Consider the following 16319-nt stretch of genomic DNA (forward strand, 5'->3'; position numbering starts at 1 on the left):
ACCTGATGTGCACTGCATCCATGTGCCCGCTTTCGTAGTTGCGTTGCCACCATCACTCTCTCCTCATCCATTCTCCTCTCGTGTCATCCAACCAGGCCCAGGCCCGGCTTCCCAGCCGCCAACCCCGCATCTTACAGCGCTCGGTCGACTAATAAAACCATAGAAAAGCCACCGCCGCAACGACAATTGACGGGATTGGATTCAACGTGACGACCAGTTGTCACTGCCAGGCATGTGCTCTCGCGCCCTCACAAGCCGTACAGCAGTAACCTGCGTACCTGGTACTTTGTAGCTTAGCAAGGTGGCGTCAGCATGCGCCATGGCCATGGACGCCCCGCGGTGCAGGTATCCATGAGCGGAGACATTTCCCCTCCAGCAGCTCGGCATGATACCAATTCGGCCATTCAAAAGGTCCCGGAAGTGACCCATCAAGGGACTCCGAGAGACACTGATCGCCAGCCTTCAAAAGACCCCAGCCCTTAGTTACATAGTACTTCACAATCACAATACCCGGTCCAGCAGCCAACCTCAATCGAGTCAATCCTCGGCCAAACCCCGTAAACAGAGGCAGGGAATCAATCATCAACCATCAACCATCCCCCACCCATGTTCCATGTTCCATGTTCCGTGCTGCTAGCGCTGTCACCACCCGACCGTACAGTGGATAATGGATACTTCAACCCTGATAAGTTCCCTCAACCAGCTGCCATGTTCAGAACAGCCCCAGCACTCTCCCTCAGACACTGTCGGCCCCAAATCATATGCAAATCAGCCGGTGAATCAATCCCACTTGAATTCGGTGCCTACGCCCGCTACATCCCGAAGAGGCTATCCTCGCATCCCACAATCACCTGATCGACTACAAACGTCAGATTGCTACAACAGGAAGCTACCCCAAGTTCATCTCTCCACCTCGTAGGTTAAAGGGGATCCGATTCCCATCCTACAATCAAAATAGAGAAAAGTTTTCCATTGTGTATGTCATCGATCTTTGTATAACGCCACGCATCCCTCTGTCAAGCCGAGCCATGTAGCTTTCCGCTTTGTTATCCCAAACGCCCAAGCCAAAACCCACCCCATAAATCAAGTCTTCCTCGATCAGAATTCGGGGTTCCCATACGTGCACCCGCACGCCCTTCAAACGACCTTCCTCTCTACTTTCGCTGTGCACCAAAATTTGTCCGCTTCTTGTTCGTCTGTGCATCGTTCTCGCTATCCTCGTGGTCTTTCTTCTTCAGCTTGTTCGCGTTCTTGCTTGTCGTAGACGTGGGTGTCGCATGGTTCGACCCGGGGTCTCGGAAGGGCGCAGACGACGGTGTGGCATGTGAAGCGGGAGTCGAGCCTCCAGACCCTGGGGCAATTCCTTCCTACGTGGCAAGCTGGTCAGCATCCTTCTAGTCGAAGGTCTCAGCCTGTGGCGGTCCTTACCAAGTTGTTCGGTCGGTACGAGATGGAAGATCGTGAAAACACTCGGTTCTGCTCCATGGGTCCAGCCTTCCGTCTCTGAGCGGCCGCACCACTCGTCCCCTTCATATAGTTATCGAAGCCCGTGATGATGTTTCCGGCCGGAGTGCTCTCGAGATACGCGGACTCCTTCTGTGCGATGCCATCTTCCACTTGGGTCTACTAGAGTCAGCAAGGCTCCGAAACAGACAAATCGTCGCCACGCAAGCACCATGCTCCTTACCAGACGTCTCTCCAGCAGTCTTCGCTTCTCAACCAGGTCGCGCACCCGAGCTTGCGCCTTCTTGTACTCTGACATCGTTGGTTGGCCCGCCCCAGAACCACCAGCGATTCCTTGCTTCCTTTCCGCCATGCAGCTTGCTTTTTAGAGTTCGTTTTCGCTTCTAGCGGGGGCAGTCGGTCCGCGGCGGTTGAGGTCGTCAGCTGGCGTTTGTTGTCTAAGGTTGTTGAATCCAAAAGTCGGCTGCGCGCATCGGAATCGCGGGGTGTCATGGACTCGCGTCAGTGCGCTTAATCACGTCCGGTGGGGCCGCGCCGCGCGCTTACAAGGCGTCCATGTGGTATCATTTGCACGTGCCGCTCCTCTGCCCAATGCTGAGGCACTCCCAAAGGCATCAACCGGTACGAAAACATCACGTAGTTATCCAGGTGTCACTGTTCAGATTTCATTGATTCATTATTCTACGATTTGATTCAACCGTTTTCTGCTCAAATCTCAGTTGCTTTTTCGTATTCCAAAGTGAATTTTACAAACGACAGGACCCAATCGGGTGGAGCGCTTCAACAACAGTTAGCCTTGACTGTCGAAGAGCTGCTCTAAAGAGGATCTCATCTTCGCAATCGTCTCCCCTTAACTTCAGCCTTCAGGAAATTTTGCTATGCAAATTTGTCTTTGTCTGTGGCTCGCCACTTGTCAGTGTCCATGACCACACGACTACCCTTCCTCCCATGATACTCAAGGCTTACCACCTATTCGTCGGCTCTCACAAGCTCAACATCAGGTTTCGATGGCGGGACGCGAGGTTCATCTTCAGAAATATCAGCTGACTTGCCCTGTGTTCTGGAGGGTGATGCAGGTGAGGAACTGTTCCGTCGCCGGTCGTTGCGAGACTGTGGTCTCTTTGACCGGCGTCGGCCGCCTCGACCTGGGCTGGCCCGCCGACGACGACGGCCATCATCCTCCACATCTGATGTATCACTTTGTGCGCCTCTTGGCCCTTTTCCACGGTTCTTAGGCGATGCACTGCGGCTACGACTACGAGACTCGGAAGAGCCCCTAGATCTCGATGACGAGACACTTCTCGAATATCGCTTTCGACGATCGACTGATCGGCTTCGTGACGAAGAATACCTTCTTCTTTTTGGCGTAGGCGAACGCCTCTCGGAAGACACAGAACCTGATCGACGATTGGGGGCGTATCGGCGTCCTCTGCCGTCGCGATTCGGTCGTGGTCGATAGGCATCTCCTCCTGCAGGCGATCTTGATCTCTTGCGCTGGTCTCGTCGTCCTCCTGGTGACCTCCGTCGAGCCTGGCGGTTCCGACTGTCTGATCGATCGCTACTGCGAGAAGCGCTCCGACTGCGCGAGTTGGACCGAGACGATGCCGAACCCGAGGCAGAGCCGGAGCGACTGCGCGACCGCCGGCGAGTACCACGATCACCGCGGTCGCGCCCTCCACCACGTCGACCTCGTGGAACGTAGCTGTCACGCCCGTACGAATCTCTTTGGTCACGGAATCGTGGCGCTGGTGATCGGGATCGGTTTCCAGTCCTTCTAAAATCACCTCGCCCCCGATTGCCGCGATCGCGATCGCCACGTCGCCCTTGCCAGGTATCACCACGTCCAGCTGTCCGATCTCGGCGGTCACGGTCTTTCATATCGGCGATTTCGCGATCTCGGCGGTCCAGCTCGTCGCGTCTCTTTCTAGCGTCCTCGGCGGCGCGGTCTGCTTCAATCTACAAGGTCAACGTTAGCTTGAGGCGATGGATGCGGCAGCGCGATCTGAAATGTACCTTTTCTTGTATGAGCTCAAGCTTTTTGGCTTCCAGGAGCTCTTTAGGCACCCCCTGAGGGCTGCCTTGGGCACTCAACAGTAGCCTCCATAAGTCTTTGCAGAAGGGGGCCGTGTCTTTGTCGAGGAACCCCGTCAGTTGGATCTGTAGGGACTTGATGTCCGGCTATGAGGGCGCGGTTAGCACGCCCAGGATTTCTTCGAGGCAAACGGTAGGCATACGTATCGCGATCCCTCGATCAGATTGAAGCAAAGCTCAATCACGACATCGTCTTCGCTGCCGAGAATTTCAGATATCTTGCTGGCGATCCATCTGGACAGAGAGTCAGCAAGGACAGCGACAGATTGGGGGCGGCTCTGACTTTTTCATGACCTGGAGGTTGACTTTCTGCATGTCGACCTTCTGGCTGAACTCGGCAGGGAACTTTGTCGACTTCAAGAGTCGCGCATCTACCCCGGTAGCCATGATGGGCCAAATCGCAGTGCCAATGTCAATGAAAATGCGTTGTTGGGCAAAGTGCTGAGGATGAAAAAGTGACGTCGCCAACCAGGAGTCCTTCGGAGTTCACTTCTGGCTCATGCCGAGCAAGCGTGCACGGGCCACTCCATGAGGTTTCAATGCTCCTTGTTCGTCGAGTAAAGGTACGTACCGACACCACACCACTGAGCCACTGCGAAAGCCACTGCGAAAGCCACTGAAGCTCTGTCTGCGGCGCGTCATCCAAGGTAGCCTACACCACTTGACGTGAACTTCATCTCGCAGGTGTCCAGCCGTTCCAGGCTTCATACGTTTTTCAAAGAGTCTCACCTAGTTATGGGATTGCCCCTCAGAATGAACAACCTCCATGCGCCCACAGTCCCGTCCGGACAGACAAGCTCCTACACAAGCAACGGCGATGCGGGGCAGATGAGCTTCAAAGAGCTTGAACGATGGAAGGACGATATTGAAGCAGAACTCAAGGCACTCGGCAGCGTGCTTGACTCGGTATCTTTCATAAGCCTTGCTTCTATGCATGCATTCGGCCCGCATTGCTGATCAACCGTCAGCATGGAGTAGACATGAACACGGCGCTCATCACGAGAGACGGCTTCCCTCGCTCTGACATCGACGTTGCTCAGAGTACGATACATCCCATGCCTTGCCCTCACTCAGCAGCTGACCAGTCCCAGTTCGGACAACAAGGGCTCGAATCATTCGACTCCGAAACGATTATAAGGGCCTCATGACTCGGATCGAAAAGTTCCTCCACGATCATTTCGCGGGCCTCGATGCCGACGGCGAAACAGCTCCCAATTCCAGTGGCGAATTGCCCATCCTTCCAGATTCGCAACCCGAGTCCCTAGACCCGCCGTTTGCGAAGGTCAACACCGTTGCCGCAGGAAGTCCAGCTGAGCTGGCTGGCTTGAAGGCTGGCGACGAGATTCGCAATTTCGGCTACGTAAATCGATCCAACCACGACAACCTCAAGAAGGTGGCAGAGTGTGTGCAGGGAAACGAAGGAGTATGTCTGATGACCCAACGCCAGTCAATACGACCAACTAATTTGTCATCAGAGCAACGTATTTATCAAAGTGTCACGACCTGCAGGCGTGGCGCAACGAGAGGAGCTACGGCTAACCCTGACCCCGAGAAAGGATTGGGGTGGACGTGGAATGTTGGGCTGCCATATCCTCCCCCTCTAAGGACGGAGATCAATGTACACCTAAATCATGGGCGAAGCCTCACGGCATAGCACAGCCGACGTGCTTTGAAACTGCTCGCGTAATCATGTCGCCAGAAGGCCCAGCAGATAGTCAAAAAGACAGGGTATTGGGTTGCAGAGCGAGGCATGATTCCGATGAAGTTTAGGCAGGGGGCCGGCAACGTGACGCCAAGAGTCAGATACTACACTTTTGGGCGAGAAAGGATTACAAAGCCGTCGCAGGCGTCTCAGGCCCATATCTCCACATCTTTGGCAGCCGCAGTGACTCTTGATTCTGGTAGGCCAGCTAGTACCAACAAAACAGTAAAAGTTGGCAGCTCAGGTGCCTTGTGGCGGGTTGGGTTGGTCCCGGTCACGGAAGGTGTTGGCCAAGCGGGATACTAGGGGAGCCCAAGATGGATAGGCCCGATGAAAATGGAAACAATAGCGCTGCATACCTGATGTAGTTTGCGTGGGATTGACAACATGATTGCGTATCATGAAAGGTGACTGGTTGAATGAAGCATTCCGGACGACGGGTTTGGCTTGATGGAAGCACGCTTTCAGCACTGGCCAGCCGCCGGCCACATGTCTGTCATTGAGCTGCAGTGAGACGTGCGTGTGTAGCTGTAGGTGACTACATGTTGGTAGGCACAGTACAGTAGCTCCGCCATGTACTTGATTGCCAGAGACATGCCCGTATACATGAAGGATTCTGCCACCAGAGAAGCTGGCCAAACACAGGCAAATGAACGGAGGAAAAAGGCATTCCTGCCCGAACCAGACCAGCCAGTGGCCCGAATGCCGAAACAGTGCAGTGCGCATGGCCTGGCTGGGAGAGGGCCCTTGCCACAAAATTCTGCCCATGTCACCAACAAAGAAGCGAAGGGCCGGGCAAACAGCCATGGGCAGGCACCGGGTGGGCACCTAGCACTCAGAGTCAGTACCCGGCACTCAACAGGCACTCAACAGGCACCCAGCGCGTAAGTTATGGCAAAACCGGCGGTGCCCAATGGGTGGAATATTCTAGGCGGCATAACTTAGGCATGCCACTGCACAAGGCGGTGACGGCGACGGTGACGGTGACCCTGGCGGGCATACGCAGTTACGCACCATGCTAGGTAGCTTGCAGCATGGCGCCGAGCGCAAAATACTAGGCAAAGTACTAGGCAAAGTACTTGATGATGTCCGTGATCCGTGCTGCGCATCACGTGCAGGCCGCCCACCTTGGGGCGACTGATTTTTTCGCTTAAGGCCCTTCCCCTGCCCAAGTTCCCCGCCGCCTTCAAAACATCAGGTTGACTGCGCTGTCAAGTTCGTCAATCACCACGTACCCACCTCCAGCGACGCATCTCAAGGTATTTAGGATCCCTCTCCTCGCCGTCTGCGACCTTGGGACGATGCCCACTCCCTCCGACCGACTCGCTTGCGCCGTCTCGATCGCTCTGCAGTAGCTAACTCCCGCATCCCAGCACCCCGCTTGTTTACGTCCTCCACACCCGTCGCTCCGACACCCTTCACAAAATGGCTGCGCAGGAAGTCCCTCCCACCTTCAAGCTGGTGCTTGTCGGTGATGGTGGTACCGGAAAGGTGTGTACAATCCCTCGCCGCAAATCCTCCCCGCCGACCTTATCGGCGGCCTTCCATCACCCCGCCTCGCCCCTCGTCGGGCGAGAGATGTCATGATTTTTCGGAGCTCCAACGCTGACTGATATCCTCGTTCACGACAGACCACCTTCGTCAAGCGTCACCTGACTGGTGAGTTCGAGAAGAAGTACATGGCCACCCTCGGTGTCGAGGTCCACCCTCTCGACTTCACCACCGTAAGTCTCACGACCCCACGTCGCCCAGGCGGGGTACTAATCTATCATTTCAGAACTACGGCCAGATCCGCTTCGATGTTTGGGATACCGCTGGTCAGGAGAAGTTCGGTGGTCTCCGTGACGGTTACTACATCAACGGCCAGTGCGGTATCATCATGTTCGATGTCACCTCCCGCATCACCTACAAGAACGTCCCCAACTGGCACCGTACGTTATCCCCAGTCCGGCATGTCTCTGAAGCCTGCTGCTAACGAATCAATCACAGGTGATCTCGTCCGAGTTTGCGAGAACATCCCTATTGTTCTCTGCGGTAACAAGGTCGATGTGAAGGAGCGCAAGGTCAAGGCCAAGACCATCACTTTCCACCGCAAGAAGAACCTCCAGTACTACGACATCTCTGCTAAGTCCAACTACAACTTCGAGAAGCCTTTCCTCTGGCTCGCCCGTAAGCTTGTCGGCAACCCTCAGCTTGTACGTTCTTCCATCTCCCGCAAAAATTATATCAAATTGCTAACCCGTAACCTAGGAGTTTGTTGCTGCCCCTGCCCTTGCTCCCCCCACCGCTACCGTCGACACCGCTCTTCTCAAGCAGTACGAGGAGGAGATGAACGAGGCCGCCAACAAGCCCCTTCCTGGTGAGCTTTCCGACGATGACCTGTAAATGGCTCGACCGGTCTCGGGATACTTTGTTGAGGAGGATACTCCGTGTCCCACGGAATGGGACATGAGAAGTATTTGAGGATGGCACATAGGCAGCCGGAATGACCATTTATGAGATACAGGACGAAAGTGCTAGGGTTACAGTAGCGTGATTATGGACGGCACAAAAGACGGCCGTCGTCCCTCACTTGAGGTAGAAGGGGTGGTGCCACTGCACAGATCGGTGGCCTATTTAGTTAGCTAGACATCCTTCAAAACGACACCATGGCCAAGTTTGCGTGGCTTGGTTATGAAGTTTTCCTTCATATTCGCACGCCCTTGTCATTTCGTACAATTGCTTCAACTGTTAATGGGTCGGAGCGAGGTGGGCAGTCCACATAGCAACGTGAGGACTCTGTTACTGCGTGACCCATGAAATAGCAGGTGTCACAGCTTCGTGGTCTATGATCGGCCATGATATGAACTTTGGGCTTCTTGAAGTTTGTTATGTTTGGAGTTGGCAGCTTGTCGACCCAATCTAGTACGCACTGGTGGACGGAGTGGGAGTCTTAGACCAAACAACCGTGCATGCCATGATGTGATGTTTTGTGTAATTGGAGTATGACGCAGATTCATTTGACTCTCCAGCCAACCACTGGCAATCGGTAGCACCGGCATGACATGTTGACTGAGTTGGCCAAAGAATGAGATTTGATTGCTTAGCGTTCTTGCCAGTGCGGCACCCCAGTCCATTTCGACGCAGCTACCCTGCACGTGTCTTACTTAACGCCTGGATAATGATGCATTTTCTCGAATACCATATAAACGACACGCCCAGAGCATGATGCTAATATACGACACTATATGTGGTTGGGAACTAATCACACATCGTAGATGCCCATCTGTTGTAGGTGACATAGTAAAAGTCGCCTACTGCCCGGACAGCAACACTCATTCCAATATCACAGCTTCTCGATTCGCCCCCATGGAGTGAGCCCAGGTCGAGTCTGAGCATGGGCTGACACACTTTTGAACCACAGCCACCGTTTTGCTTGTATCGTGTGACTTGATATCCAGCCCCGGGTATCCCTGTCGAGAAGATTCTGACATTATTTCACGTTTGTTTTCTTCATCAAGCAGCATCCCAAGATGACGATATTGCCATGCTCGGACGACAGCCTCAGCCCAGTGATCCAGTGGCCCATGTGCCCCCGCTTCTTCATTCAGCCGCGGACTTAATTCCCATGTACTCTGTATCGCGATCCTGGAACGCGACTTGTTAAAGATAGATGACAAGGACCACGACAGCAGGGGTTATTCGAGGATCGATTTAATGAGATTAGACTTGGCGTCGTGACTTAGTTAAATGGGATGGATGGCGCGCAGAAGACCCCTGGCGCTGGCGCATGCAGCCACTTTATGAAGCAGGGGTCGCGAACATGGCCATGAGATGGCCGGGGGATCATCAAGACCGTTCACTCAGCGTGGGGCGGAGGGGGAATGGAAGAGTCGAAGCATGGCGATGGATGGAAATGAGTGGGCTGTGTATGTGTGCGTGCGTGCGTGTGTTGTTGTTATTGTTTTTCCCCGTCACATCAACAACGGGCCAACAATACCCAGCATTAACGAGATGCGAGAATGGCCCGCCACTGCGGCCCATCATTGGAGCAGTCTCAGCTCAACGGAGTTGGCGGGAAGGACCGGGGGCTGGGAAGGGCATGAGTCCATTTTGAATGGAAGAGAAAAGTAATTGACCACACAGACCGCACACGCGTGAGGGAGCGCGTCGGTTGTTCGGTTGCGGGGGAGATGCACCTGTCAGAGGCAAAAAACATGGGTCGAGCCAAATCTCGTATCGGGGACCAAAATAAACGGAGCGCCAGCCAAAATATTGAAACCGCGACGTAACTTGAACTGCCGCACCGCACTGCGCTGCACCGCACCGCAGGGGACAACATGGCTGGGAAGCAATGGGCTTTGGGCCTCAACAAAATGGCCAGTCATATTGCTAGAACAGAAGGCGGGAAGGCGGTCAGGACAAGCGAAGAGACGGGACAAGAGAATAGAGTCATAGTCGGGAGGTTGGGCGGTACTTTGGACGCACGTATGGAGTCGTTATTCGTCCATCCGCATGCAGTTTTGTATGTGTTTTGTCGAGTGGAGAGGCGGCGACATATACAAAGACAGGGGGGCACGTGCAACGCGTGTTGACATGGTTTCCCGATTGGGACACGGCCATGACAGGGGCGCGACGCCATTGGCCAGAAACTGGGCAAAAAACGCGGAGCAGAGGGCCAGGCGGGCCAAGAGGGGGGAAAAGGGAAAAAGGGAAGGGACGATGGGGCCTGGGCCGCTTCGTTCTAGCACTTGCCCATTTGGCATTCCTCCTCTCCGCGGTTCCACGCCCACGCCCACGTTACGTTCACGTACCTCGCACGCCCAACGCCCCGTCGCCAGTTGCACTACGACTTCACACGACAACCTCTTTTTTTGCTCTTCTTCCTCCTCTCCTCCTCTCCTCTTCTCCTCTCCTCTTCTCCTCTCCTCGACTCATTCCCTCTCTTGCTCACTCCCGCTCCTCCTCCAGCCGCCCTCCTCCTCCCAGACCGCCCCTCAGTAATGCCTCTCGTCGTCTCATAAGGCCATCTCCATCTCCCTCCTCTCTCCCCGCGCCATGGCCAACACCTCTCCCGCCGCCGCCTTCGCCGCCTCGCCGGACCAGCACGCGGCCGCCTCCTCCAGCCGTCATGACGAATCCTTCACGTCACAGATCCTCCCCCCACTCGCCGATGCCGCCGCCAGCCCTCGGCCGGGCTCCGAGACCGAGAAGCACCCCAAGGGAAAGCGGAAGCGGACTGCGTATGTTGATACTGTCACCTTATGGGCACGATACCGCTCGGGAAGCCTCAGATGAGCTAATACTGGGTCAATTGGGTAATATAGGGCCAAGGATAAGATGATCCTCGAGGAAGCATACAGCAACAACGCCAAACCCGATAAGCAGGCGCGTCTCGAGATCGTCCAGCGCGTCTCATTAAATGAGAAAGAAGTCCAGGTACGCCAGAATCCCCGCATAATATATGAACGCATAAGTTTTCATATCTACCCACGTCCGCGTCCATCTCGGCTCCATTTAACCACAACGCGTCTCATCCTATGCCTTGGAAACATACATCAACTAACACGTTCTTCTAGATCTGGTTCCAGAACCGACGACAGAACGATCGACGAAAATCGCGTCCTCTATCAGCACAAGAGATTGCTGCTCTTAGATATGGAGGCATGCACGTCATTTCGTCGGACCCAATCACAAACATTACTCCCTGCAAACCCGAAAAGACCTTCCCGGCGTCCGACCCCGCTAGTTCTCGACCTGCAAATTCCATCAATGCATCTCCCCGACCTCTTCACCAGACTCCTTCAATTTCCCGATCTCACTCCGATATCATTGCCAGCACGCCCCTCCCCGCTGGCCACGAGGGGATCCCTCGCTCCTATCCCGAAATAACTCCCAAGCACGACGAATTCTCCCCATCCCATGAGTCTCAAGATGGCTCCCACTCTCTATCTAGCTCCATGTCTAGCTCTGTTGGATACCTCGCAAATCGGTGGAATCTTGGCAGCTCTTTCTCCACACCGGCCACTCTGGGACGTGGCGGTGATGATTCCTTCCGGTATGTCATGTTCTCTCTTGAATTATTGGAATCCACACTGACTTTTATCCAGATTCGAACCCTTCCCTCCATCTTCGTGCTCCTCTGAACCATCCCAGCCTTCATCCCAGTCTAAAGTCCGCCTGTCACTGTCCCTGGAAGGGAAGGCGGAACTCGTCTCCAACCAAGTCTCTCCCACTCGTAACCTTCCCCCACGACCGTCCTCCACTACTCCAAGCCTGCCCCACGTGCGCCAACGAAGCCTCCAACGGAGCCATAGTGCACTTCCAAGCATCACTCTCCCTCCCATCTCGACCCTCACAAACTCTTTGCCGCCGCGACTGATGCGAGGCCGTTCTCGTGATGTGCATGCCTGGGAATCTTGTGCAGATGCGGAGAACCGCGACGAGCTCACAGCTCAGGCAGAACACGAATCAAACGGTTCAGCTATCGCCGCCATTAGCCTCCTCAGGTCATCTAGCGGAGTGCTCCAGCCAAGCGGCGCCAAGCGCAACGCGCCCATCTCGAAACCCCAACGACCTCACCATGCAAAGAAGGCAAGGCTCAACCGCAGCGGGTCTAGCATTTCCCAGCTGGAGACGGAGGAGGAAGAAACCGAGAAGCCTGAAAAGGAATACGGAAAGGTTAAGGTGTCGATGCTGGTTTCGCCTTCGGGGGATTCGGATAAGGAGAACTGGAGCCCGGACGAGGACGGAAACCAGGCAGAGTCCCACCGCCGAAGACCGTTACCGCCCGCGCCTCCCAAAGCTCAGAACCCCCGACGACTCGGTCGAGTGCTTCAGGAGCAAAAAAGCTCTAACATACTCGGAAACAGGTCCAACACTGCCCCATCTCGCCACCGCAACGTGGTTAAGGAAGGACTCGAGATTTTCGAGGATGTGTTGAAGTGCCCGCCGGTGTCTCGTGAGGATGACGTTGAGAGATTTATGCGAGGCGAAGTAAGCCCCAGCAAGAAGCCTGACATGGATTGTGTGGCTGGATTGCTGTCCCTCAGCCAGGGTGCCTGGCGATGAATGCCGGACATCATGAACAACCACGTGGTGCAGGCGGAGTGACGCCGGAATCACCCGCTGGAATGAATTTTGTGAGGGAAAGCCTCCGATGACGAGTTTCATTTTGGAGGTTTTTGTGTATACCCATATTTGGGAGAAAATGTGTTTTTGTTGCATTTCAACGACGTGTTATTTTCCATCGTTTTTAAGGTCATGGTTATGGTATGGTGTTTTGTTGTTTGGGCTGATTGGGGATGGGCGGCAACATGGACATGTTGGATTCAATGTAGATATATCTGTCCGACCGAGATTGTTTGAGCTGGAACAGCTAGACTCGGCTTCTGGCCTGGAAATGAAAGATTGTGACGAGCCAAGGAGTGTTCTCTTATGAATTGGCTTGTTTTAGTTGCCATTTACATATCAAGATGATGGTGCGGTCACATGTGCATGAATTATCGGGAATCGTGGCTCATAAACAGCAGAGGGAATGCTCCAGCAACCCCATCTGTGTCTTGTATTGAGGATATGAGGATGCAGGCGGTCTTGTCCACCATGCTTGGCCCCATGGTCTATCTATGAGAAAACGCTGTACGCGGAGTTTCTATATATTGTATAAGTCTGATAACAACCAGGGTAGTACCTTATCTTATCGTATCGAGGAATCTAGAGCCTCAGATACATCCATTGCCGTCCGTCAAAACCTCCTAGCTAGTTGACCAGACAAAAGAAAACCATAAACACCTAAAACTCCGTACGCAGGACGTCAAGAACGAAGGGAACAGCGCTTCAAGATTAAGAGAGACGCCAACCAACAGCCAATAAACCTGTCCCTTTTCCACCTTACAAACCCAAAAGACTCATCTGGCGGCGGATGGGGCTCGCGCTGACGCTGCCCTCCTCACTGCCGTAGAAGGCACTGTCGGTGTCAATGTCCCAGCCCAGGTCGTCCTGGTTGTCGTCGGCGCAGCCCTCGATATCAGCGTCAAAGGGCTTCTGGGCCGCGGCACGGACGTTCCAGCGGAGGGTCCGGCTGACGCTGTCGAACCACTCCGTGTCGGTGCGAGTGACGGTGGGGAAGGGGTACTGCGAGGCCGTGATGGTGACGTGGTCGCCCTGGCGGAGCTCGAGGCGGCCCTTGCCGTCAAAGGCGCAGTACGCAGTTGCGCGCGAGTTGCGGGGGATGGAGACGCGCAGCGCCATGGTGTCGGAGAGGACCATGGGCCGGAAGGACAGCGTGTGCGGGCAGATGGGTGTCAGGAGGATGGCCGGGATATCCGGGTGGACGAGGGCGCCGCCGGCGGAGAGGGAGTAGGCCGTGGAGCCGGTCGGGGTAGAGAAGATGCAGCCGTCAGCCTGGACGACGGTGAGGAGCTCGTCGTCGCCGTAGAGCTCGAGGTTGGAGACGTAGGGCGAGGGGCCGCGGTCGATGACGAGCTCGTTGAGCACCTCGAACTGCTCGCCCTCCTCCAGGCGGGTCTCACCGGGGAGCCCGCCGCGGTAGACGGTGCAGGTGAAGCGCATGCGCAGGTTGATCTTCATGCCGTCGTCGCCCATGACGCGGTTGAGGTGCTCCTTGTACTTTTCAAACTCGAAGGTGGTCATGAAGCCCAGGCTGCCGAGGCTGAAGGACAGCACCGGAGGCACGATGCGCTGGAAGAGCCAAGAGGTGAAGAGGACGGTGCCGTCGCCGCCGAGCGTCAGGACGAGGTCGAACTTCTCGGGCTGGCTCCAGCACAGATCCGGGGTCCAGTACTTGAGCATGTGCTGGAAGCGCGGGTTCTCAGCGAGGATGGCCGGGGCGTCAAAGCGGCGGGAGCCTCGCAGCTTGGCATCGACGTAGACGTTGACGCCCAGGTCGGAGCCGTAGCGGGGAGTGCGCAGGAGCCACGAGGCGAGCTCGCGGGTGAGGTAGACGAGCTGGTTGTCGCGGGCCTTGGTGACGATCATGATGTTGCGCACGGCACGCTTGACGGGGCGGCGCTGCAGCTGCTTGGAGACCTCGCGCACACCGGTGGCGGTGGCGACGAGGCGCGAGTGCGACATGGAGACATCGTTCTTGATCTCCTCGAGCACCTTGTTGATGTCGACGGCGTCGGCGAAGCGCTCGTGGTAGAAGCAGGGCGACTGAAGAGCTGCGGGGAGGAGGGTTGTGGCGGCAGTGGGCGTAGCAGCGGCAGCAGCACTGGCGGCGTCGGCAGCGGGGAACTGGCGGCCGCGGGCGCTGGAAGGCGCTGGAAATCCAGCGGCCCCAGCGATGGTTGAGTGGATGGCCGTAGTGGGCGTAGGCGTGGGACTGGTGGCCGTGGGGGTCAGGCGGGACTTTGCAATGTCGTTCAGGGCGTCAGTCAGGGTCTGCGATGAGGGGGACCTGATCTGGCTATCAATCGCCGCATTCACTCCGGTCGACGGCGCGGCAGTGGACGAGACACCCGCCTGGGGTCGAGCCTCGGACAGGGCCTCGTCCCCGCCCTGAGCGGATTTCATGCCGGAGAGGATGGAGAAGGATCGCGACTGGGAGCGAGTCCGGGAGTGACTGTGAAGGCCCCGCGGTGGAGGAACCAGCGAGAGGGCGTCGGGCTTGTGTTGGCGTGCAACCGAGGCTAGGGCCTTGATGACAGTCTGCCTCGGAATTGAGTCGCGGGAGGGCGAGTTGCGTTGGTGGCCCTGGCGGAAGTTGGAGGAGGAATAAGAAGACAAGGGGAGGGTTGCAGAGAACAAAGATGAAGGAGGGGAGGAGTCTGAAGAAGAGGAGGAGTAGTCTGAAGAAGCCAGAGTCTCAAGCGGAGGTGCAGGAATAGACGGGGATAATTGCGACGAGGAGGAGGCTCCACCAAACGAATCTCCAGCCGTAGCGGGAGCAATCGCGGAAGCTGCAACAAGAGGGCCCGGAACCGGGTCAATAGCTTCTTCCTCTGACGGCAATACACCCGCTGCCGCCGCCACTGAGAACGCTGCCGACGATTCTGAGGGAATCGATGAGTTGCCGTTGGAACTGGGGCTGGGGCAGGGCGTGGAGGTTGTGTTATCAATTGTTGGCGACGATGTTATCGGCGAGAGTTTTGTAGTCGAAGTGTCTATCTGACCCTGTCTCTCGCCCTCAATCTCGCATGCTCCGTCAGCAGCGACAGGTGCGCTCTTAATAATAGATCCGTCTCGCCCGGGGCTGCCAAGAGCCGGGTGGAGTGCCGTCGGCGACGAGGCGCAAAGTACTCCTGTCATATTTCCCGCGATGGAGGGCATGGAGGGCATGGATGGCATGGATAGCCTGGATTTGGATGCACCTCGGGGGGGTTTCTTTTTTGGTTGGGAAGAATGTAGAGGGGTCCCGCAAAACTGGGGGGTGGATACTTCTTCTCTCAGTCCGCAGACACAGAGGTGCGAAGTACCTTGACACAAGGACAAGGACAAGGACGGAGACAGAGAGACACAACAGGCTGGCTGGTTGTGTCGTGTGCCCCTAGTTTTGCGCCTTGGCCCCGTTCCGCAAAGTCCGTTCCGAGTCGCTAATTGCGGAGTCCGGCGGAGAAGCGATCCCGAATCAACCGTTTGCCACACAACAGCAGGGAGCGGAAAAGTTCCAATCCCACTCTCTCACAGAAGTGGAGGTTGTTGGGTTAGGCGGCGAGTTAGCTTGCGGTGGGTTTGTTGGTTTGCTGCCTCTTGCTGACGGCTTGCAGCTCTATCTCTCCCTCTTTGTATTAACGCGGAAGCGACTTTCTCCTCTGTTCCCCGTGCTTCCTCGGAGCCCAAGGAGATGTGAATTAGGAGGGCGTGATAGTGACTGTGAGAGTGACAGTGATAGTGGCACCGGATGAATCAATCACCTGGCTTTGTTGCGAATCAATCACTCGTTAGTTGCTCTTAGAACACTCCCTATGGCCACCGGGGCTGGTTCCAATTGGACTATCTCTTCACCGTCACTTTGTTGCGCTGAAAGTTCCGGCGTTAACGTCTCCCTTGGCAGATGCACGAGTAAGTGACTGGGGGGAAGGGGGGAAGAGTGGGATACGACGTAGAATCTCGTCAATCCTCA

General features: G+C 55.7%; 6 protein-coding genes across 6 annotated transcripts; 3 read left to right on the forward strand and 3 right to left on the reverse strand.

Moving 5' to 3' along the window:
* Positions 1 to 774: 774 nt before the first annotated feature.
* On the reverse strand, positions 775 to 2088 carry BGZ61DRAFT_437359 (histone acetyltransferase subunit NuA4-domain-containing protein). The gene is made up of 3 exons (XM_046244116.1): positions 1688 to 2088; positions 1429 to 1623; positions 775 to 1367 (listed from the first exon to the last, which is right to left on the reverse strand). The coding sequence occupies exons 1-3, from the start codon at positions 1814 to 1816 to the stop codon at positions 1155 to 1157; spliced, it is 537 nt and encodes a 178-aa protein (XP_046111752.1). The 5' UTR covers positions 1817 to 2088; the 3' UTR covers positions 775 to 1154.
* A 1-nt stretch (position 2089) lies between these two features.
* On the reverse strand, positions 2090 to 4090 carry BGZ61DRAFT_437360 (uncharacterized protein). The gene is made up of 4 exons (XM_046244117.1): positions 3839 to 4090; positions 3699 to 3789; positions 3478 to 3642; positions 2090 to 3420 (listed from the first exon to the last, which is right to left on the reverse strand). The coding sequence occupies exons 1-4, from the start codon at positions 3940 to 3942 to the stop codon at positions 2434 to 2436; spliced, it is 1347 nt and encodes a 448-aa protein (XP_046111753.1). The 5' UTR covers positions 3943 to 4090; the 3' UTR covers positions 2090 to 2433.
* Positions 4091 to 4308: 218 nt separating this feature from the next.
* Positions 4309 to 5159, forward strand: BGZ61DRAFT_525175 (uncharacterized protein; the record flags this gene model as incomplete). The annotated part of the gene is made up of 4 exons (XM_046252717.1): positions 4309 to 4461; positions 4524 to 4596; positions 4647 to 4978; positions 5031 to 5159. The coding sequence occupies 4 exons, from the start codon at positions 4309 to 4311 to the stop codon at positions 5157 to 5159; spliced, it is 687 nt and encodes a 228-aa protein (XP_046111754.1).
* Positions 5160 to 6682: 1523 nt separating this feature from the next.
* Positions 6683 to 7642, forward strand: BGZ61DRAFT_338388 (GTP-binding nuclear protein; the record flags this gene model as incomplete). Its single annotated transcript, XM_046239126.1, has 5 exons — positions 6683 to 6748; positions 6889 to 6981; positions 7035 to 7188; positions 7247 to 7452; positions 7508 to 7642. 5 exons carry the CDS (start codon positions 6683 to 6685, stop codon positions 7640 to 7642), a joined length of 654 nt encoding a protein of 217 aa, XP_046111755.1.
* A 2362-nt stretch (positions 7643 to 10004) lies between these two features.
* Positions 10005 to 12754, forward strand: BGZ61DRAFT_407577 (uncharacterized protein). Its single transcript, XM_046243177.1, has 4 exons — positions 10005 to 10479; positions 10564 to 10675; positions 10816 to 11294; positions 11347 to 12754. The coding sequence occupies exons 1-4, from the start codon at positions 10295 to 10297 to the stop codon at positions 12305 to 12307; spliced, it is 1737 nt and encodes a 578-aa protein (XP_046111756.1). The 5' UTR covers positions 10005 to 10294; the 3' UTR covers positions 12308 to 12754.
* Positions 12755 to 13126: 372 nt separating this feature from the next.
* BGZ61DRAFT_337948 (ATP-NAD kinase-like domain-containing protein) lies at positions 13127 to 14950 on the reverse strand (the record flags this gene model as incomplete). The annotated part of the gene is made up of 3 exons (XM_046239084.1): positions 13127 to 14418; positions 14581 to 14719; positions 14846 to 14950. Coding segments are annotated over 3 exons (1536 nt in total), but the record flags the coding sequence as incomplete, so codon positions are not given.
* Positions 14951 to 16319: the final 1369 nt, after the last annotated feature.

This window comes from Ilyonectria robusta (assembly GCF_021365365.1).
Source record: "Ilyonectria robusta strain PMI_751 chromosome Unknown BGZ61scaffold_1, whole genome shotgun sequence".
Lineage (NCBI taxonomy): Eukaryota > Fungi > Ascomycota > Sordariomycetes > Hypocreales > Nectriaceae > Ilyonectria > Ilyonectria robusta.